Source organism: Priapulus caudatus, unplaced genomic scaffold (genome assembly GCF_000485595.1).
Source record: "Priapulus caudatus unplaced genomic scaffold, Priapulus_caudatus-5.0.1 Scaffold2715, whole genome shotgun sequence".
Taxonomy (NCBI): domain Eukaryota; kingdom Metazoa; phylum Priapulida; class Priapulimorpha; order Priapulimorphida; family Priapulidae; genus Priapulus; species Priapulus caudatus.
This window is the reverse complement of record NW_014579776.1, coordinates 17,257-40,281: the sequence shown is the minus strand read 5'-3', so window position 1 is coordinate 40,281 and position 23,025 is coordinate 17,257. Positions and strand designations below refer to the sequence as shown.

Genomic DNA, 23,025 nt, shown 5'->3' with positions numbered 1-23,025 from the left:
CAATGATGACCGCGTAACAAGTGAATGTGCGATGATGACCACGTAACAAGTGAACGTGCGATGATAACCGCGTCGTCGTCGTTTCTTCCCCGCAGCATCCTCGGTAACCGCGCATCCGGTGCCTACCAGTTCCTGCAGCGACAGTTCTGGTCCTGCTACAAGCTTCTAGCGAACATCACTCTCTTCACCGGCCTGCTCTCCAACTCCGCCATCCAACAGATGGCGCTAGATGGCCTGCTCAATCGCTACATCCTGCTCGCACTGCAGAACTCCGACCCAGGGGGCGACACCGTCGACAAGTGCAAAGCGGTGAGCGAGTCGATGAATTCGGCGGAAAAAAATTGCGATTATAGTCATTAAAATTAATATTGTTATTGTGGTATTGTATTAGAGGTGTGGATTTTACGTGTAGAATTCGCATTAAAAATTAACAAACGTAATTATGATTATTTAAATTAGAATCAATTGATGAGAATCAAATAAATTTTTAATGATTAATTACCATTTGAGTTATCAAATTACTAGTTAATATCATTGTGATGTTGACGTTACGCGAATATATATATTGGGACCTAACACCTAGATTAAAGTGATAACGTCACTGTAAATAGTAAAAACAAAAAAATATATATTTCCACTTTTTCACAAAATACAAGTAATTCTGTTTATACAAGTTACTGTAACACTTTTTATGGTTAAATTGCTGCATTATACTTCCTATTTTACTATATTGTTCGATGTGAACATACGCTCGTGACTCATACATAGCCCATAGCAAGCAATTAATGTCATGAACATAAATTCAAATCGTCCAGGTTTTTTGGATTTTTAACTAGTTGAGAAACAATCTTATCAGGTAAGAATTTGACGATACGTTTAGTCCCGTTAGTTCTTACTTTTAATGTAAAATAATGGATTTTTTTTTTACAAGAAAAGTCGTGACGTAGTCAATTTAACAGGAGAGAACATTATTTTATTATAATTTATTACATTTAGAATTGTGTAGTGATTGTGCCGTCGTCACGTTCGTTTGTTTACTAGCGGATCGTCACGTGTACGACGTTCCCTTGTTTCCTAGCCGATCGTTGCATGATGCACGTTCGCTTGTTTCCTCGTAGATCGTCGCGTGATGCACGTTCGCTTGTTTCCTCGCAGATCGTCGGCTGTCTGCCCAAGTCGTGGTTCGCGCACCTCGGCGCCGACCACACGCTGCCGCGACTCGAGCCGCTCTGTCGTCTGCTAGCACACGTGGCGTCCTCTATCGACGCGCAAGCGCTCGGCAACAAGGACATGGCCACCAGGCAGGAGACGAGGTAGGTGCGCGCGCGCGTAGATCTCGCCAGGTGGCGCTATAGGTGCGGGGCGCGCGAGGCGGTAGGGATGGTTGTTGTTTTTTTGGAGAGGTTTCGCTTTTTTGCGAGTGATTGCAGTGAATTGATAATGATGGTCAAATTTATAGGACAAGGTTATATATGTATGGGAGCAAATGAAGTAGCATGATGATGATGATGATGATGATGATGATGATGATACGTGCGACTGTTCATCCTCCATATCATTCTCTCCCTCTCTCCTCTCTCCCTCTCCCTTCTCTCTCTCTCTCTCTCCTCTCCCTCCCTCCTCCTTCTCTCATTCTCTCCTCCCTCTCTCCTCTCTCTCCTTCCTTTCTCTCTGTAGCTGTCTATCACTGCATCTATCTATCTATCTCTGCATCTATCTGTCTATCTCTGCATGTATCTGTCTATCTGCTGCAGGGATCAGATGAAACAGCTGATGAGGATGATGGTGACTGTACACGCGATGTATCACCCTCCTCCCTCTCCCTCCCTTTCTATCTATCTGTCTATCTCTGCATCTGTCTGTCTATCTCTGCATGTATCTGTCTATCTGCTGCAGGGATCAGATGAAACAGCTGATGAGGATGATGGTGATAGTACACGCGATGTATCATCCTCCTCCCTTTCCCTCTCTCTCTTTATCTATCTGTCTATCTCTGCATCTCTCTCTCTCTCTCTATCTGTCTATCTCTGCATCTATATGTCTATCTGCTGCAGGGATGAGATGAAACAGCTGATGAGGATGCTGGTTACGGTACACGCGATGTATCACCCTCCTCCCTCTCCCTCTCTCTCTTTATCTATCTGTCTATCTCTGCATGTATCTGTCTATCTCTACATCTATCTGTCTATCTGCTGCAGGGATCAGATGAAACAGCTGATGAGGATGATGGTGACAGTACACGCGATGTATCACCCTCCTCCCTCTCTCTCTCTCTCTATCTATCTGTCTATCTCTGCATCTATCTGTCTATCTCTGCATGTATCTGTCTATCTGCTGCAGGGATCAGATGAAACAGCTGATGAGGATGATGGTGACAGTACACGCAATGGACCACGCTCTCAACGTCTCCAACAAGATGTCCCTGAAGGAGCTGAAGAACATCGTGCCCGACTAAAGAGCGCGCTAATGAGCAGTCTAACGAGTGCACTAACGAGCAGTCTAACGAGTGCACTAACGAGCAGTCTAACGAGCTAGTTAACAAGTACGTTGGCGAGCATGTTAACAAGTACGTTAACGAGCGGGTTAATGAGCTAGTTAACAAGCACGTTAATTAGCTAGTTAACGAGGTAGTTAATGAGAACAATTATTAACTAGTTAACAAGTGCATTAATGAGCTAGTTAACGAGCGCGTTACCAAGCCGGTGAACGAGTTGGTTAACGACCAGTCCAACAAGTGTACCAAGAAGTAGCATATCAGAATCGGTACTAACACACAGGTTAATTAGCATGTTAATGAGCTGGTTGAGCAGGATAACGAGTCTGTTAACGGAAAGTGAACGAGCGAGTTAATGGCAAGTTAACGAGCGAGTTAATGGCAAGTTAACGAGCTAGTTAATGGCAAGTTATTGAGTGAGTTAATGGAAAGTTAACGAGCAAGTTAATGGGTGAGTTAACTTGAGGGCTAGTACGTAGACTGCTGTATCAGAGCAAATGCGCCGAAATGACGGTCCGTCCCTGTCAGAGCAAGATTAAGAGAGGGCAAGATGGGAAGGAAGAGACAGTGCGACAGAGAGTGCGGAAAGAAGGAAGGGAGGCAGAGTGAGAAGTGATTGATAGCTTGAGAGAGAAAGGGAGAAAGAACATTGTGTTATAGTTTTATATCAAAGAAAAGACTTTGTTGTGGGATAGTCATAGGAGTCATTGAGTATATATCCTTAATGAATCCATGTCATTCTGCGACCAGGGGTTCGGTCTGTAGTCCGTGGTAGACCACATAATTAGGTTAATTGAATTTCATGATAATAATGAGGGTAAATTTGTATTACGATGAATCGACGTGATTAACCTTATTTCAAGTCATTTCAGTTCTTCTTCTTCTTCTTATTGTTTCAGTATCAGAACTTATTTTAGGATAAATCTGCATTTTTCAACACGTTAGCCGATATTGGATTAAGTTTTGCGAAATTGTCACCAGGTGGCAGCAGATTGGTAAAGCCATGTAGACAGACTGTCACGACTGTTATCAAGAGTACATAATAGAGATTTGCTAATTGCATAATTGCTATTATGTAACTATTATCTATATTATGTAACTTGCTGAATACGATGATTCATCGTAAAATAAGTGCAATCTCATTCACAGGTGCAGCTACTGTGTCCCCAGGGATAGCAACCTATCTAATAAATGCTATAGTATCATGAGTGTATAATATAGACATATAATATCCTCCATATATACACTCCTGATACTATGCTATGTCATGCTATGCTATGGTATGCTATACTGTGGTATGCTATACTATGGTCTACTATAGTATGGTATGCTGTGCTGTATTATACTATGTTTTCTTACGTCCTGGTATGCTACACTGCACCATGCTACGATACACCATGATATGTGATGGGGCACTATGCTATGCTACTCTACACTATGCCATGTCATGTTATAATATCATGCTATGTTATGGTACACGACGCTATGCCATGTAAAAACCAGCCCACATGAAGGGAGTCGCCGAAAACTCCCCCAAAATGAAGCCGAAAAGCCGACGACAATACATAAAAGAAAACTCCCCCGGGATCCTTCCTTCCTCCTCCCGCGCCCTCCTCCTCCTCCTCTCTTCTTCTCACGCTCCCGCCCGTTCTCTCCGCGCGACACAGGCCGACTGCAAGCCCATCGACCAGATGGCCTGGTTCGACGCTCTCTTGTTTTACGGCTGCGAGGACGACGCGCCGCCGACGGACGTTGCCGCCGCTGCCGACGATGACGATGCCAAGCTCATACCGAAACTCATCGAGAAGGTGGTTCTGCCGCGGCTCACAGGTATGCGCGGCGCCCCCTGGCGGGGCGCGACGGTGTCTGGGGGGAGGGAGTAGAGAGTCGGTAGTCGTGGCGACGCAGCGGATGAAGATTCGGGGAGTGCGGCCCCCGGCGTGGAAAGTCGCGGAATTTTACTTTTCCGCTTTCCGGTTTGGAATGTCCCGGGAAATAGACGGTAGTCCTGTGTGACCCTTATGTCAGCGCCCCCTATGTAGGCAACACCGCTGTCAGCGCCCCCTATGTTGGGGGTTCTTAAGCTGTTGTCCATGGTGGATGGGCTTCAGGGGGTCCGTGAACCAGGTGCATGCAAAGTTTTGTGTTTTTGTGCTTGTGTGCATTTTTTGCTGCCTTGACATCGTCAAGATGAGCTATTTCCACGGGGTTTCGTTCGTCGTACGTCCGTCTGTCAACGTTTGGCTACGGTCAACGATAACTCAAGAACCGTTTGACTCACATGTTTCTAATTGCATGCAGTTGTTACTCCTATGGGAGAGGTTTGAACGTCCTATTTTTATTTTTCCTACGAGCACGCCAGTTGACCTATATGAATGAATGAGGAATGACTGTGTGAATGAGTAAAAAGATACCTCACGCCATGCTCCTGGGTTGTACTGCCGCTTCTTCACTGAATGTGTGGATGAATGTGCAGAGGAACAAATGAGGGATGACTGGGAATGAATGAATGAACAATGGAGTGAGGAATAAAATCAATGAATAAATAAATAAATGAACGAATGAGTGAATGAATGAATGTAAGAATGAGTGAATGAATGAGAGAGTGTATGAAAGAATGAACAAAAGATGAATAAATATACGAGTGAATGACGTACGAATGAACGAGTGAATGGTTGAAAATAGATGATGAAATAAATAAATGATTGTATATATAAGTGAATGATCGATGAATGAATGAATGAATGTCAGTGGGTGGGGTAAGTTAACTGCTGCAGTTTACACAGGGAAGTGTGACCACTGAAATATATTTGGACTGAGGAAGATGGAAAAAGACCATTTTTGCGTGATTTACCCCTTCTTCGGCATTTTGTTTCCGCGTAGCCGGTGTTGGCACGAAAGAATGGTGCTTTATTCTCAGTGCCAATGTTGGCAAAAAATGTTGTTTTGTCACGCTCGATATGTGTTGTTATGTGATGGTGCAATGATGCCCAATAAAGGGTTGCAGAAGATGCACCCACGCAGGTACACACACACGTACACGCGCACGCACACGCACACGCACACACACACACGTACGTGCGCACGCACACACATGCACACACACACATGCACACATGCACGCACATAGACACACACATGCACGCACATAGTCACACGCACGCATGCACACATGCACGCAGATAGACACACACAAACACGCGCACGCACGTATGCACGCAGATAGACACACACAAACACATGCACATGCGCACACACACACACAGACGCACGCACGCATGCACAGACACGCATGCACACACAGACACACAACATCTTGTAAGCGATCACCCATGAAATGTGGATTTCCCGAGAGAGAGGGCGACACAAGCAACGACGACAGCGCGGCGACGTGTCCTGATTTCCCTTGTCGTCTCATAATGATTCGCGATCTGCCATGTTATAATACCATGCTATGTTATGCTACACAGCACTATGCTATGGTACATGATGCTATGCCATGCCATGTTATAATACCATGCTATGTTACGCTACACAGCACTATGCTATGCTACACGACGCTATGCTATGCTATGGAGGCGTGCTGATACGTGGAAACCTTGTAACACACTCTACAATTTGACGTTTACGACGCGTTGCGATAAAACTTAAAGGGTGAGGGCATGGCGTTGTTAGAAGAATCGTATCATGGCGAAGAACTATAATAATAATAGATTATGAAAGAACAGAAAATGTAACATGTGGAGGAAACGAGACCGAAACGAAATGTTCGTTAATGAGTTTGAACCATAGAAATATGTGATTCTGTTAATTAATTAATTATTGATTAGGATTGTGATACCGTAAACGTATCTGGCAACGCCCCCCCCCCGCGTGTCTCTATGGTAACCGTGTGTAGGCAGGCGCCTATATATATCTGTGTGTGCTGGTTGGTTTTGTGTTCCTTGTCGTGATCGGGAGTGAATAAAACCTAAAATTTGTTTTTATTCACCGATGTTGCGATCATTGTAAATATGCTAAGGAAGGGTGGTGAGGAAGTGTGCGTGTGTGCCTGCGCGTGCGTGCGTGAGTGTGGGTACGTGCGTGCGAGTGTGTGTGCGTGTGCGTGCGTGCATGCGTATGTGGGTACGTGCGTGCGTGCGTGTGTACGTTAAGTGTTGTCAAGCATCGATGATGCGGAATTCCTCAGATTCTCAGTAATCACCGGCACGCTGTCTTCTTAATTGCTAATTAATGCTTGCATGTGCGAACTCAGTGCGCATGCGTGTCGTGCCCCATCTCTCTCTCACTGTTGTTGTGACGTCATTCGTTCAGCTTTCGCGATGGAAACAAATAAATAATTGTGTGTGATTTGCAGCCAGTTTTGTTTGTTATTGTATATTCTGTCTGTATGTTTGTTTGTTTATGGGGGAGGACCACATCGAGAATAACAACTTGATGCCGTCGTGGTGTAAGCGCACAGAGGTTCCTCATTCAGTGTCTACATCACTAAGTCCATTGCGGTGAGTGATTTAAAGTTTGGTTGGTCGATTTTGTTGGAATTCACCAGTAGATGGCGCCCGTTGGCAGCACCTCCCAGAACCATAAATATGATGAGATCCATGTCTCTGAGAACTATATATATATACACATACATAAATATATATATACATTTTATATATTATATAAGTGTGTTTAAAAAGTGAATCGAAATGCTCGCTACCCTGGTGTCGTCTGGCTAGGGATAGCCTCACGTTATTCCATGTTGGCAGGGTTACTGTGATAGTCTTCTAACCATCCCGGTATTTCGACCCGTAGGTTGAGTCCGTATGGTTGGATGGTGTATGGTGGCCGAGGGCTGCCACTACAATTTTACCTCTGAAATAAATAAAAGCAAAAAAAAAAAAATCAAAATCAAATTCAAAACGAAATCAAAATCAAATCGTATATATATATATATATATGATATATATATAATTATAAATAATATGTGTCCCTGTGTGACTGCTATTTGGCTATTGCCAGCCTCTGATTGGTGTTATTGGGGCGAGTAATAAGTGTATATAGCGAGAGAGAAAAGAGAACTCGAGTTTTCAGTGATGCTTTTTTTCTGGGTGCCTCTTCTCTCCTCTCTCTTCTCTCTCTTCGGACTCTCTATCCTCCATCACTTGGTCCCCCCCCACCCTAGAGTGTACAGCCATGCATCGGAGCGGAGTCGTTTCGGCGGGGGAGTGGATTCAGATTGGTTTACGAATCGTGAAGATCCAATTAAAGATGAGAGAAAATGCGTTAGTTAACTTAGTACGCGCATGCTGGGTCGGCGTTCGCCACACTACCTATCATCACAGGTGCAAGGGAGAGAGACAGGAAACGAGAATAAGGGAGGGGAGAAGAGGCGAGCCCAATACAGAGAACGAGGAGAGGAGAGAGGGATTCAGGCCAAGCGGATCCGGGAGCGAAAAGCCAGACAGAATAGAGTGAGAAGAATGTGTATCAGGATGTTTCTGATAAAGTCGGAACCACTGTTAATCATGAGTAGATAATAGGCCTCTTATTACGAGCTAGACCTATATCTACTCCTGATATATATATTATATAGATATTATATATATATTATATATATAATATAGTATAGAGAGAGAGAGAGGAAGGAGAGGGCAGATCGAGAGAGAGAGAGATGGAGAAAGAAGAGAGAGAAACCCGCCAAAAAATAAACAATGCGCCACGTATATCAGACTCTTACCTCAGATGTCACCCGCTGAGAGTATTAGCTGTTGTGTGTGTGCAGGTGTCCATGGCTGGCTAGGTACAGGTGTTGTGTCTGTTAATTGTTATGCATGCCGGGCAAGCGCTGGTATACAACAGGAATGCAAGCGGTAAACACCACACACGCACATGTACACACCACACACGCACCATGAACACACAAACTCACACGCGCACACACACGCACGCACGCGCCACGCAAACGCACACACGCAACGCACACAACGCACGTACGCACGCCACACAAACGCACCGTGACGCCCGGCACACAACGCACGTAACGGCACGCACACCAACGCACGTATGCACGCACACAAGCGCACATACGACACGCCACAAGCGCACGTACACAACGCACGTACGCACGCACACAACGCACGTACGCACGCACAACACAGACCACACACACAACACAACGCACGCACGCACGCAGGAATAACGCCACGCATGTGTGTATGTGGGTACGTGTGCGCGCGTGTATGTGTGTGTGTGTCTGTCTGTCTGTAAGTGATACGGTATTAATTGAGAATTATGTTACCGGCAAAGGTTTCGGTGAAGTTAGCATCTGTGGTCATAATTAGCACGAATACACTATCGCGCTGTGTATGCACCGAGTCTTTGTAAGTCTTTTAATTAACTAGGCCTAGCAATCGTTTTTTTGTGTCATGCCTAGTCAGGCACAGGCCTGCCAGAGATATTGAGCCGAGAAGAGAATTTACATATATATATAATATATAAAAACATGTATGAAGAAGAGGCCTGGACAGCCTCTACGGGGCACAGCTCGACTGTGCTGAATCCCCACGCGGATTTAGCGTTTCTTCGTTGTTTGGCCATTATAATTGTTTTATAAAAAACAAAAACAAAAATTTAAAAAAAAAGTTGTTGTTTAAGAGATTGCCCCTACACTAAGTTAGCAAATGAACGACGTAGGGTTCGACTTGTGCGTAGTCTTCGTCAGGTATCTTCTAACTATTTACAGCCTGAAAAAAACTGTGTTCTTCAGCGTTTCTCTCCTCCTTATTACCCTAGGGTCCCTGTCGTTGGAGGGAGTCAGCGAGTAATATCCTACCTCTCGCCGCACACGTCAAGAAGAGAAAAGAACTACAGAAAAACTCGCCAGTGCATGCAGCGCGCAAAGTTTATTAGGGTCCACCCTAATGACACCCCTATAATGATAGAGCGTGCAAACGTCTCCAATCCATATTAATATCAACAAGACGCACTAAGGATACGAGTACCACAGTGCTCATTCTTACACGCCGACAACCACACTCGCAGCGGATTCAGGCAGGGGCCGTGCAAAAATATTCTCGGACCGCACGCCGACATCCACGCACGATCCGCCAACAGAAAGAAAAGAGAAGCCTATTGGATCCACATCTGAAACACCATTCATGGTGGCGAGGGGCTTTGCCCTACAAATTTTACCTCTGTGCAAATAAAATAAAAAGCAATAAAAAAATCAAAATTCAATCAAATTAAAATCAAAACGAAATCACACAATCGAAATCAAAATCAAAATCAAAATCGAAATATTCAAAATCAAAATCAAAACGGAAATCAAAATCAAAATCAAAATAAAATCAACATGCAAAAGTAAAGTAAATGAGTTTACGCAGTGGCCGAGAGCTGCCAAAGTGAAATCAGTTTCTCGCGTTGGCCGAGAGCTGCCAAAGTGAATCAGTTTTCGCGTGGCCGAGAGCTCGCAATACTTGACTGGTACCGTTCGCCACCTTCCACCTCCGGCCATATATCCTTCGCTACAGCTGAAGGTTATGTGCGGACGCCGGCGCGGGGGCTGCTGGACTATACGCACGGCGGGCCTGTGTGGATGAGATTCAATATGGCTATACGCACCGGCGTATGCGCCGACTCAGAATGGCTAGGAATGAGACGGGTGGAGAAGGGAGAAAGCTGGAGGAAGAAGGAGCCGAATGGGAGAAGGAGAAGGTGGTGAGAAGAGGAATGGAGAAGCTGGGTGAGAAGGAGGAATGGAGAGAGCTGGCTGGAGAAGGAGGAAGAGGGAGAAGGAAGAAGGTGTAAGTGGTGGAGAGAAGGAGGAGGGGAGAAAGCTTGGTGGAGAAGGAGGAGAGGGGAGAAGAAAGGGAGAAGGTGTTGCGAGAAGGACGGGAGCGGGGAGAAGCTGGTGGGAGAAGGAGGAGGGGAGAAGAGAGAAAGGTGGTGGCGAGAAGGAGCGGAGAAGAAGCTGGTGGAGGAGAGGGGGAGAAGAGAAGGTGGTGGAAGAGGGGCACAGAAACTGGTAGAAAGGAGGAGGGAAAGTGGTGGGAAGGAGGAAGAGAAGGGGAGCTGGTGGTGGAGGAAGGCGGGAGAGGAGCAAGCTGGTGGAGAAGGTGTGGAACAGGAGAAGGGGAGAAGCTGTGGAGGAAGGAGGAAGGGAGAAGGAGGGAGGGAGAGCGTCCGAAGAAGGAGAGCAGCGGGGAGAAGCTTGGTGGAGAAGGAGGAACGCGAAGAAGCGGAGAAGGTGGTGCGAGAAGCGAGGAAGGGAGAAGGAGAAGGTGGTGGGAGAAGAAGGAAGGGCAGAAGCTTGTTGGAGAAGCGCAGAAAGGCGGAGAAGGCAAGAAGGTGGTGAAGGAAGGAGGAGGGGATGAAGCGTGGTGGAGAAGGGAGCGGAGGAGAGAAGCTGGTGTGAAAGGAGGGGAGAAGTGGTGAGAGAAGGAAGAGGCGGGCGGAAAAATGGATAGGTGCGTGTGAGAAGGAGCAGCGGAGAAGAAAGAAGGGTGGGGAGGGGGAGAAGGAGAAGCGTGAGTGAGAGGAGAGGGCGAGAAGAGCAGAATGGTGGGCGAGCGGGAGAAGCGGTGGAGAAAGGAAGAAGCGAGAGAAGAGGGGAAGAAGGGAAAGCTGGATGGAGGAGAAGGGGGAGAAGGGCGAAGAAGGGGATAAGAGTGGGAGAAGGAAAGCTGGTGGAGGGAGGAGGGGGAGAAGGAGAAGGTGCTCGAGGCAGGGGGAAAAGCTGTGGAGAAGGCAGCGAAGGGGAGAAGGAGAGAACTTGGTGAAGAAGGAGGAGGGGGAACTGGCGGAAGGAGGCGGGAGAGAAGCTGGTTGGAGAGGCAGGGAAGGGGGAGAAGAGAGAAAGAGTGGTGGAGAAGCGAGGATGGGAGAAGCCTGGTGGAGGCTAGGAGGGAGCGAGAAGCTGGTGCGAGAAGGAGCGAAGGAGAGAAGGAGGCGGGAGAAGGGAGCTGGTCGGGGAGCGAGGGGAGAAGCGGCAGAAGCTGGTGAGAAAGTAGGAGGTGGCGATGAAGCTGGTCGTGCTTCCTCACTTCCCCTACCAGCTTTCCTCTATTCTCACCAGCTTCTCCTTTCCTTGTCCCTTCCTCCTCCACCAGCTCCCTTTTCCCCCTCCTTCTCCCCTTCCTCATTCTCACAGCTTCTCCCCCTCCTCCTTCTCCACCAAGCCTTCTCCCCTCAATCCTTCTCTACCACTTCTTCCTTCTCCCCTTCTCCTTCTCCACCAGCTTTTTACCCTCCTCCACAGACCTTCTCCCTTTCCCTCCTCCTCCACCAGCTCCCTTTCCCCCTCCTTGTCCCCTTCTCCTCTTCCCCCTGCCTCCACCACCAGCTCCCTTTCTCCCCTCCTTTCTCCCCTTCCTCCTTCCTCCCCAGCGTCCCCCCTCGCTTCTCACCAGGCCTTCTCCTCTCTCCTTCTCTACACCTTCTTCCTTCTCACCAGCTTTTTCCCTTTCCTCCACAACCTTCTCCCTTCTCCCATCCTCCTCCACCAGCTCCCTTCTCCCTTCTCCCTTCTCCCCTCCTCCTCCACCAGCGCTCCCTTCTCCCCCTCCTTTCTCCCCGCCCTCCTTACTCCAATACCTTCTCCCCCTCCTTCCTTCTCACACCAGTTCTCCCGCCTTCCTGCCTTCTCCACCAGAAAAAAAAAAAAAAAAAACCTTTCTCCTTCTCCCCTCTCCGTCCACCAAGCCCTCCCTTCTCTCCCTCCTTCTCCTCCTCTTTCTCCACCAGCTTCTCCCCTCCTCCTTTCTACCAGCTTCTGCCCCTCCCACCACTTTCTCCCTTCTCCCCCTCCTCCTCCACTCAGCTTCTCCCCTCCTTCTCCAACACCTTCTCCTTTCTCCCCTCCTCCTTCTCCACCAGCTTCTCCTCCTCCTTTTCCACACCTTCTTCCTTCTCCCCTTCCTCCTTGTCTCACCAGCTTCTTCCATTCCTCCTTCTCACCACTTCTCCCTTCTCCCCTTCTCCTCCAGCTTTCTTCCCTTCTCCCCTTCCGGCATCCTAGCCATATGAGTCGCCATACGGCCGGCCGTGCGTATAGCCCAATGAAAATCTTATCCACACCGCCGCCGACCGCTGCGTAATATGTCACTTTCCATACGGGCCCCGCACTAACTTGCAGGTGTAGCGCAAGGATATAGCCCGGAGTGAGGTGGCGAACGGGCTACCAGTCTATATTGGCAGCTCTCGGCCAACGCGAAAACTGACTTCACTTTTGGCAGCTCTCGGCCAACGCGAAAAACTATTCACTTTGGCCAGCTCTCGGCCAAACGCGTAAACTAATTTCACTTCACTTTTGATTTTGCATTTTTCGTTTTGATTTTGTTTTGATTTGATTTTATTTTGATTTCGATTTGGATTTTGATTTGATTTGATTCGATTTTATTTCGTTTTGATTTTTGATTTTTGATCGTTTGATTGATNGGGATATGTCCGTGCGTTTGATGCTGGTCATTTGCTTGTGTGCGTACGCATACCGTGACGTGTGTCGCGTCCGTACGTGCGTTGTGAGTCGTCGTACCAGTTGCGTGTGCTGCGTGTCGGACGGTGGGCCGTGCTGTGGACTGTTGCGCGTTGATGTGCGTGGCGGTGCCGCGTGCGTGCGTCCGTCGTTTTGCGCTTCGTGATGTTTGTTGTGTCCTGCGTGTTGTGTGGTGTACATGTGCGTTGTGTGCGTTTACCGCTGCATTCCTGTGTATATCCAGCGCATGCCGGCATGCATCACAACTTACAGACACACCACACTGTACCTAGCCACCATCGGATCACCTGCACACCCACACCGCTACTACGTCTCAGCGGGTCCATCCTTTTGACGGGCAGAGTCTGGAATATACCGGCTGCGCATCGTCTGTTTGTTTATTTTGTTTTGGCTGGTTTCTCTCTCTCTTTATCTCTTCTCTCCTCATCATTCTGCTCGGATCCTTTTTCTGTTTCTGATCTCGTTGCCCTCTGCTCTCTGCTTCTCCTAATGCTATATATATAAATAATATAATGATAATATCTCTATCATAATATTATATAGTCAGCGAGATAGATAATAGGTCTACTCGTAATAAGAGGCCTATTATCTACTCATGATTACAGTGGTTCCGACTTTATCAGACATCTGATACACATTCTTCTCACTCTATTCTGTCTCTTTTCGCTCCCCCGCTTGGCCTGAAATTCCCCTCTCTCCTCTCCTCTTCTCTGTATTGCTCCCTCTTTTCCCCCTCCCTTATTCTCTTTCCCGTGTCTCTCTCCTTGCACCTGTGATGATAGGTAGTGTGGCGAAACGCCGACCCAGCATGCGCGTACTAAGTTACTAACGCATTTTTCTCTTCACTTTTAATTGGATCTCACGATTCGTAAACCAATCTGAATCCAATCCCCCGCCGAAACACTCCGCTCCGATGCATGGCTGTACACTCTAGGGTGGGGGGGGGGCAAAGTTGATGGAGGATAGAGAGGTCGAGAGAGAGAGAGAGAGAGAGAGAGAGAGAGAGAGGCACCCAGAAAAGACATCACTAGAAAACTCGTAGTTCTTCTTTCTCGCTATAATACATTATTACCGCCCAAAACAGCCATCAGATGGTGGCCATAGCCAACATAGCAGTCACACAGGGCCACATATTATTATAATTTATATATAGTACTCATGATGATATATATATAGATATACGGACGCCGAGAGTGGCCTGGTAACTTTTCCTGTGGAGCCTGGGTTTTGGTGTGTCTGTTAGAGGGCGGCTATATACGCATGGATGTGGTAATTGGTGGTAGTGGTGGATGTATGTCACGAACCCCCGCCGATGCTCCTGGCTCCGCCCGCGCCGTGTTCAAACACCTATTTAATTTACTGCAAGAAGCAAAACACAGGTTGGCTTGTTTGCCAGCGGATGTGCGTGCGGCGTGGCGTGAGGTGCGTGTGTGCGTGCGTACGTACGGGTGTGCTGCAGTGAGTGCCGTGCTGCGTGCGGTGGCGTAGGGCGTGTGCGTGCGTAACGGCGTGTGTGCTACGTAGGGCGTGTGTGTAGCCGTAAACGGGCGTGTGTGTAACGGAACGGACGGTGTACGGGCGGAGTGTGGTGCCGTAACGTATGCCGTCGGTGCTGCGTACGGGGGTGGTGTTGGTTTGTAACATCTGTTTTACATATTGTCCGCATTGAAGAGTGAACAGTTGGAGACAGGCATAGGCGTAGGGTTGGAGGTCGGGACCGTTTTTACCATATAGATTAGAAAATAGTTTTAGGTTGGGTACTTAGCAGATAGGTTACATAACGTTAGGTGTGACAGCTTGTAACAGATGCTGACCATCTGTGCATTTCCGCGCGCGAAATAATTCGGAGATACGAGGTGGTTTTCGGTGTTTTAGTGATTGGCTGGGGTAAGAGTGGAACTGGCCGTGATTTGGAAATGCGGGGGTTGCAGATATAAGGGACTTGGAAGCAGCCATTTTGAACGCGACGGTGAAAGTCGGGACAGACTGACCGACGTGAACTAGTGGACCTGTTGGTGTCTGAAACAATATATTTCTCTTAGTGAACACAATCCTATACGTCCTCTTGATTAATTTTATACTCTAAATTTATAACAATACAAACTACTCCCTACAGTGTGCGTACGGGCGTGCGTGCGTACGAGCGCGTCGGTTGTGCGTTACGGGCGTGTGGTGTACGTACGGGCGTGTGTGTACGGACGGGCGTGTGTGTTACGTATGAAGTGTGTGCGTGCGTACGGCGTAATGTGCGAGCCAGTGTGTGTGTGTGCTGTGTGTGGTGTGTGTGTGTGTGTGTGCTGTGTGTGTGTGTGTGCTGTGTGTGTGTTGTGGTGTGTGCGTATGTGCGTGCCCAGCGCGTTGCCTAAGCGTGTGCGTGCGAGCGCGCGCGCAGGGTGTGGTGTGTGTGTGTGGTGTGTGGTGTGTGTGTCGTGTGTGTATGTGGCGTGCGTACGAGTGGTCGTTGCGTGGCGAGCGTGCGTGTGTTCTGCGTGTGAGCGTGTGTGTGTGTGGTGGTGTGTGCGCAGCGCGCACGCGCGTGTGTGTGTGTGTGTGTGTGCGTGGTGCGTATGTGTTCGTGCGTGCGAGCGTCCGTGTTGTGTGCCGTGCGTGCGCTGAGCGTGTGTGTGTGTTGTGCGTGCCGTGCGTGCGTTGCGGTGTGGCGCGTGTGCGAGCGTGTCGTGTGTCGTGTGTCTGTGTTGTGATGTGGTGCCGTGCGCTGCGCTGCGGGAGCGTGTGCGTACGCTATGCGTGGTGTGCGTGTGCGTGCGGCGTGTGTGCGTGTGCGAGCGCTGTGGGTCGTGTGTGCGTGTGCGTGACGAGCGGTGTGTGCTGTGTGTGTGGTAGTGTGTGCGTCCCTCGCGTGCGTGCGGGATGCGTGCGTTGCAGTGTGTGGTTGGTGTCGTGTTGCGTGGCGTACCGAGCGTGCGGTGTGTGGCGCTGCGAGCCGTTGGTGTGTGGTTGTGTGTGTGTGTGCGTGTGTGTGTGTGTGGGTGCTGTACGTGCGCTCCGCCGAGCGGTGCGTGCGTGTGTGTGTGTGCGTGTCTGTGGTGTGTGTGTGTGTGTGTGTTGTGTGTGCGTGGTCGCGTGCGTTCCGTGCGCCGCCGTGCGTGCGTGCTGCAAATGATTTATCCACCAACGTCGTTGTTTGCATCCCGTAAACGTATATGTGACAGAGCAGACGTGTGAATACGTGAGCTGCAGAATCACGAGGAGAAATACACATGTGATTAGCAATGACGATGGACGCAAGATGTACCTGCTAACTCATCGTGACGATTGGCGATGAATTGCAACTTGGAAGTGACGATGAGTGAAGGCGATGAGTAACGTTTATGAATGCATCGGCGATCGACGATGCATGACCGACGGAGGAACGATGGCAGGGGCTGCAATGCAGTGCGGAGCGAGGTGTGGTGCGGTGCGAGTGCGGAACAATAACATACATCTCTGCCGGAAAATTTCGTAAACACCACTGTCACGGAAACCCGACCGACCGCGCGTAGAGAGGAGAGAAGAGCAGGAGGAGGGAGAGAGGTAGTGGGAGGAAGAGACGAGACGAGAGAGAGAGGTGAGAGAAGGGGGCGAGAAGGGGAGGGGGCGGGGAAGAGAGAGAGGGGGTGGCGGGGGAGAGTAGTGAGATAATCAGACCGAAAGAGAGGGAGCAGATAGATGAGACACAGAGAGAGAGAGAGAGAGAGAGGAGAGAGAAGAGAGAGAGAGGAGGAGAGAGATAGAGAGAGAAGGGGCGGGGGAAGCGCGCGCTGCGGCGCGCGGCGGAGAGAGAGAAGAAGAGATGAGGATGAGAGAAGAGAGAGAGGAGAGAGACGAGAGAGCGGACAGACAGAGAGAGGGAGAGAGAGCGAGAGACATGAGAGAGAGAGAGCAGAGAGAGAAGAGAGAGACGAGAGACAGACGAAAAGAAGAAGAAGGGGGGGGGACCACGCCTCGCTTCGAAAAGCGGGCTACACCTGTACCTGCAAACCAGTCGCGTCGCAGGCCCCCGGACACTACGCGTGAACAATGCCAAACGGGGCTTAACGCTGATTCTATAGAAAATCTACCACACCCACTGCCTGACCGACGCCTGCGCAGCCAAACCGCCGAAGCAGCAACCGAAAGCACACCACACGATACACGCACGCTACCCGAGCACAGCAAACGCGAAAACCACACACACACGATACCACGCAGCGCGGACAACGCATCTGGCAAGGCCAACACACACAAATGCACGCAACGCATCGCGTACACACGCACCACGCGGGCAGAGCCGGCCTGCGTACACACGTGAGCCACACCAACTTTACTCACTCCAGGTAAAAAGAAATGAGAGGGAGATGGAGATGAGAGACTCGATCAGAGCTTTTGAGAGAGTAGGCGAGGTTTAGAGAGCAAATGAAAGATGACACGAGGAGAGAGAGTCGGAGCGAGAGAGAGGCGCGAGCGAGACTGAAAGAGAGCACCGCCGGCCGAGGACGAGCGCAGAGGGGGGGGGGGGGCGGAGGAGAAGAGAGAAGAGCGAGCAGAGAGTGAGAGAGCGAGCGAGTGGCGGACTGAGAGCAGAAGAGAGAGAGCAGAGAGAGAAAGAGAGAGAGTGAGAGAAGACAGAGCAGGATGAGAAGTGGAGAGCACGCGGCAGCGCGAGCGATACGAAAGAGGGAAACGAACAAAGAGAGAGAGCGAAACGACAGAAGAGAGGAGAGAGAAGAGAGAGAGAGAGAGAGAGAAGAGAGAGAGAGAAAGAGAGAGAGAGAGAGAGCCGGAGAGAAGAGAGAGAGAGAGAGAGAGGAGAGAGAGAGAGAGCGCAAGAGAGAAAGAAGACACGTAAACGCCGTGTGACGCCGAACAACGCACCAGCGAACAACGCCCGCCACGACGACCGGATATCAATCTATAATGGAGCGATTATGTAGTTTGTAGGACACGCCGCCACACAATTACAGTGAACCATAGCGAGCAATAAGGCAGCCAGCCAGCCAGCAAGCAAGCAGCAATGCAGCCAGGCAGGCAGGCTAGACATGCTCACTGTACTACATGCTATAGAAGAGAAAGAGACGAAAAGGAATGGAAAAGGAAGGGAGTGAAGGCAGATGGGGAATTGAGCGAGGGAAAGGCTAGGGAAGGCACGGGGAGGGAGTACTAGAAGGAAAAAAAAAAAAACGAGGGACAAACTAGGGAAGGGGGGAGTACTGAAAAGGAATGAAAAAGAATAAACAAAGGACAGGAAAGAGAGTGAAAGGCAAGAAAGGAGAAGGGAAAAAAACCCTGATGTAACGGCTAAGGAAGAGAATGAATGCACGGGATAGTACGAGATGGGAATGCAAAGGAATGGGAAGGAAAGGANGTGTGTGCGTGTGTGTGTATGTGCACCGTGTGTGTGTGTGTGTGCCTCCCGCTGTTGTGTGTGCTGCCTTGCTGTGTGTGTTTGTGCTCGTTTATGTGTTGTTGTCTTTATGTGAGTGTGGGTGTGTGCCTTAATGTTGTATGTGTGTGTGTCACGTCTGTATTTGTGTGTGCGGGTGCCTTGTATGTATGTTGCCCGCGCGCCCGCGTCGCGTGTTGTGCACGCGTGCGCGGAGCGAGTGTGTGTGGTGTGTGTGCTGTGTGTGCTGTATGTGGTGTGACGGTGTGTGCCTTTGGTGTGTGGTGTTGTCGTAGTGTGTGTGCTCGCTCGAATGTGTGATGCTTTGTGTGTGTGTTGTGTGTGTGTGACCCCATGTGTGGAGTCTTGTGTGTGTGGGGTGTTGCCCGATATGACGAATGTTTTCCGTCAACTCCGTGTCCAAACGTTCGTGCCGTGGGCGTCGTATAATGTATTGCGTCCGTCGCAGTAAATCGCACGAGTGACGATGAATCGTTACTTCGGCTCTGTAGTTTTCCGGTTAACGCACCAAGCATCGATAACTGCCGACTGCGTTGCCTCGTCATGCCCTCGACGATCGGCTGCTTCAGTAGAGCTGTGATGTCTCTAGCTTGATCGCACGTCATGTGAGTGTAGGGCAGTGCATCTGTTGGACACTCTGCTACAATGCTCCTCGCCGAAGGATAAGGCCTGTTCTTTACTTTGGTCGCTTATGCTCGTGCTGCTATGTGTTCTTGGACCAGAGATCTCCTCGATCCGTGTTCTCAGGCTCCTCGTCGCATCTGTGTTAGATATGTTCCGGCTTATAGATATCATTTCTATACTCCTCATGCACTTTATTTTCTTATCGCTATATTATATAATGTTGTGTGTGTGCCGTGCCGTGCAGTGCGGTGTGCGTGTGTTGTGTGCCGCTGCCCGTGCCGGTGGCGTCGCGCAGTCTCACCGGGAGATCGCAATCTTTGTCGCGTTGCGGTGGGGTGTGTCAACGTCGTGTCCACTGCGTGCGTCTGCTTTCCGTTTCAACGGGGATGAGAGAAGGTATCTGAGGACGTGCCGCCGCATGCGGTGGTATATGTGGTGGCGTTAGGGGTCTGATACCGATGAAGAGACGAGACCACCGAGCGCAAAGCACCGAACGAGCGTGCGTAGGCCAGTGGATCCGCACGCCCGCGTTGCGTGCGTGCGTGCGTTGGTCGCTGCGATGCGTGGCGAGTGGAGGGAGGTACGCGAGAACGACGATACTCCCGGTGAATCGAGGCATGATTAGAAAGATGCGGCGATTGCACGTACGAGGGCGCAAAAGACGTGTATGTGTTGTGTGGCGTGTAGTGCCGTGTATGTGATGTGTGTGTGGTAGTGTCGTCGTGAAGATAGAAAAGTTGTTCGAGGTGCTTACGACGGTGGCAGAGACTACGGCCGACGGAGAGAGAGAGACGGCGCGAGAGAAGGACGAGGAGGCAGCATATTGAATAGAGGCGCAGCAGGGCGAACGAAGAGAGAGACGAGTGGAGTCTCGTGATGGTGAGTGAGAGCGAGATCGCTCGCCGAGGGGTGCGCTGCCGGAGCGACGTTACGCCAGCCTACCATCATACCGTAGATGGGAGTCTGACTGTCATGAGGATGGCGGGCCCGAGACGGTCCTGGTCCTCTGATAGTCCCCCCTTGTGTGCTCGGTGACAACTTACCGGCGGCTATTCCATCGGCTGCCGTGCGCCGGACCCCGGCGCTGCCTGGGGGCGCTCTCCATTCCGTTGACGGGCGCGCCGGCGGGACTGGCGCAGCCGGGCCTGGCGCCGCGAAAGACCCTAGAGAAAGAGCTGGTGAGAGAGGAGAGGTGACGAGAGACGCAGATTAGACTAGATAGAGATGAGAGGGGAGCAGGGAGATCGCGGCGGCTGACAGATGGGATAAAGAGGAGGAGGAGATAATGACGATAAACGTTGGAATGGTGTAGGATGAGCGGGGCGGACAGAGAGGATGAGCCGATGCGGACGGCGGATGAGAGGAGAAAGACGCCGAGAGACCGACGAGGGGCAGGAGGAAGGATCGGAAGAGAGAGAGAGACAGAGACAGACACACACATAGAGAGACTACAGCTAGTGGTGCTGCATCAGTAACATGGCCGAGCGAACCGTAAAGAAGACGACAACGATTCGAACCTCTCACGTGACAGGTAAGAATTTTCTGATTTTGTTTACTTGTCGACTTGTTTACTTGTCTATGACCCCCGCTCATTCGGTGCTTTCGTGTAATTGCAGATTATTTTGCTTGCTAGCGGCCGTTGGCTTATTTTGAAGCTTTATCACTTTTGTTTACTTGCTATTTGTTTATTTGTTTGCTAGCACGTTTATTAAGATAGTTGCTTGTTTTTTTTCTTGAGTGTCTATCAACTGCATGTATTGTCTTCACTATCAGCGAAATATACAAAATAAACAATGTATCAAAATAACAAATAAATAAATAACAATAGTTAGTGGCTAAAAACATCGCTAACTAAAACTAAAAATTTAAAGGAAACTTACAGTAAGAAAAACATTACTAAAAGTAAACATCACTAACTTGTCCCCCCCCCCACCCCCACACACTACGCACCGCGCTCTCCCTCTACCCTCTCCCTCTCTCTCTCTCTTTCTCTCTCCATCTCTTTCCCAATCTCCCCTCTCCCTCTCCCCTACCTCCTCTCCCGCACCCAACCGCCTTCGGGCACCTTTAATAATCGTCACCTCCCTCTCGTACCTCTGCCCTCTCTCTCGGCAACATGCACACCTCACTCGCCCAAGACGACCGTCCTGCCCACCCTCTCCAACCCTGATCTGCGGCACTCCCGGTTCACACCCCACAGACCGTCGCTCTCCACAGCGACCATGCAAAAACAATCAACAAATACCCTTACATCATCTCATAAATTCTACTGCTCTCGACGCTCACTCCCATATCTTCCAACTCGTCTCCTCCCAATCTCCCAGGCCGCGCGTCGCGCGCGCCTCCTTTCTCTCCTATCTCTTCCTCTCCAATTCCCTCCTCCTCCCCGCCCCTCCCCCTCTCTTCCCTCTCTCTCCACTTCGCCTCTCGCATCTCCTCCTCTCTTTCCCCTCCTCTTTCCCCTTCCTCGTCCTCCCTTCTAGCACCCACTCTCTCTCTCTTGCTTTGTTGAAACCTCACTGGAGCTCGCTGCTTATCTCCTTACCGCCCATCTGACTCTCTCTATCATCCCTCTGGCCCTCTCAAATCAGCATACCCTCTTGCCGCCTCATCCTTGTCCTCCCTCCAATCCGCAATCTCCGGAAGAAATACTCCCTCTTGACACACACTCTGCCTCAAATCCCTCATCCTACATCCCATCTTCTCTGCCCATCTCCACCCCTCACTTCACCTCGTCTCCATCTCTTTACACCCATCGTTGCTGCACTGCGTCATATATCCGCAACATCCTCTCCCTCTCTCCCCTCCCTCTCTCCCTCTCTCCCTCTCGCCCTCTGGCCCTCTCTCTCCCTCTCCCTCTCTCCCCCTCTTCCCCTTTTTCCCCTTTCCCCCTCTCTCTCCCCTCTCCTCCTCTCCTTCTCACCCGGAAGTGTGACCTCTCTCCCGCAGGCGACGATGACCTCGGCTACTCAAGCTTCCGGTCTGGAATCAGTCCGCGCCGGAGCACAGTCAGGGAGGCTTCCCTGAGGGAGAGCCCCGTATTACAACGTACGACCGCCTACAGCAGCAGAATGTTCGCCAGCTCGGCCCAGGGCGAAGGTCAAGTGGTGACGGCACCCGCTGACGTCATCGCGCACCGACAGAAGGAGAAGCAGGACCTCGGAGTAAGCTTCCTCTGTGTGTTTCTCTCTTCCGCGTGTGTTAGTGTTGTTGTTGTGTGTATAGTCGAGGTATATATAGAGGGAGAGAGAGAGAGAGAGAGAGACCGCGAGAAAATTGAGAGGGAGACGAAATGAGACAGGGGGAGAGAGATATAGATAGAGAAGCAGATTGGTAAAGAGGAACGGAGATAGGACGAGAGAGAGAGAGAGAAAGAAAGAGCAAGACAAAAAGAGAATGTGGGATCTAGCGCGAAAGCGCGCTTGAGAGAGAGAGGACAGGAGAGAGAGAGAGAGGAGAGAGAAGAGACTGAGAGACGAGAGAGCAGAGGAAAGACGAGAGAGAGATGAGGAGAGATAAGAGCATGAGAGGAGAGATCCAGGACGAGGGCGCGGATGATCAGTCTAGGAGAGAGGGATGAGAGACGAGAGAGGCGACCGCCAAGTATCGACCGGAGGCGAGAGAGAGAGAGAGAGAGAAGCACAGAAACAGGTGGGAAATCTTGAAGTGAAAGCGCCGCTGTGCCGCGCCGCGCGAAACGATACGATACACACAACACACACACAACACACACACACACACACACACACACACCACCCCCCCCCACACACACAACACACACATATATATATATATATATTTATATATAAATAAATAAATAAATATATATATATATAAAGAGAGGGAGAGAGCGAATGAGGGAGTTACCCGCGTCAGGCAGGTAGAGGGCGGGTTGGTGAGTCACCGCATTGTTGTCTTGCATGACCACCTGCGCGTGGTGAAAAAACTAGCAGACGAAGAAGAGCGAAGCGACGCCGACGCCAACGTTGGATTACAGGGTTGCCGTGGTGTGTGTGTGTGTGTGTGTGTGTGTGTGTGTGTGTGTGT

The 23,025-nt window shown here is 50.0% G+C and overlaps 2 protein-coding genes across 2 annotated transcripts in view; both read left to right on the top strand.

Annotated features, from left to right (window-relative positions):
• Positions 1 to 3,981, top strand: part of LOC106818981 (PAX3- and PAX7-binding protein 1-like) — a 5,625-nt gene extending 1,644 nt beyond the window's left edge. Inside the window, exons 2-4 of the mRNA XM_014823645.1 lie at positions 96 to 309; positions 1,156 to 1,313; positions 2,341 to 3,981. Coding sequence (XP_014679131.1) covers positions 96 to 309; positions 1,156 to 1,313; positions 2,341 to 2,455 — 487 coding nt within the window. The 3' untranslated portion in view covers positions 2,456 to 3,981. The remainder of the gene's footprint in view (positions 1 to 95; positions 310 to 1,155; positions 1,314 to 2,340) is intronic.
• Positions 3,982 to 20,393: 16,412 nt separating this feature from the next.
• Positions 20,394 to 23,025, top strand: part of LOC106818980 (intermediate filament protein ifa-2-like) — a gene marked incomplete at its 3' end in the record, with an annotated part of 19,845 nt that continues 17,213 nt past the window's right edge. Inside the window, 2 exon segments of the mRNA XM_014823644.1 lie at positions 20,394 to 20,509; positions 21,928 to 22,142. Of these exon segments, the coding sequence (XP_014679130.1) occupies positions 20,455 to 20,509; positions 21,928 to 22,142 (270 nt within the window).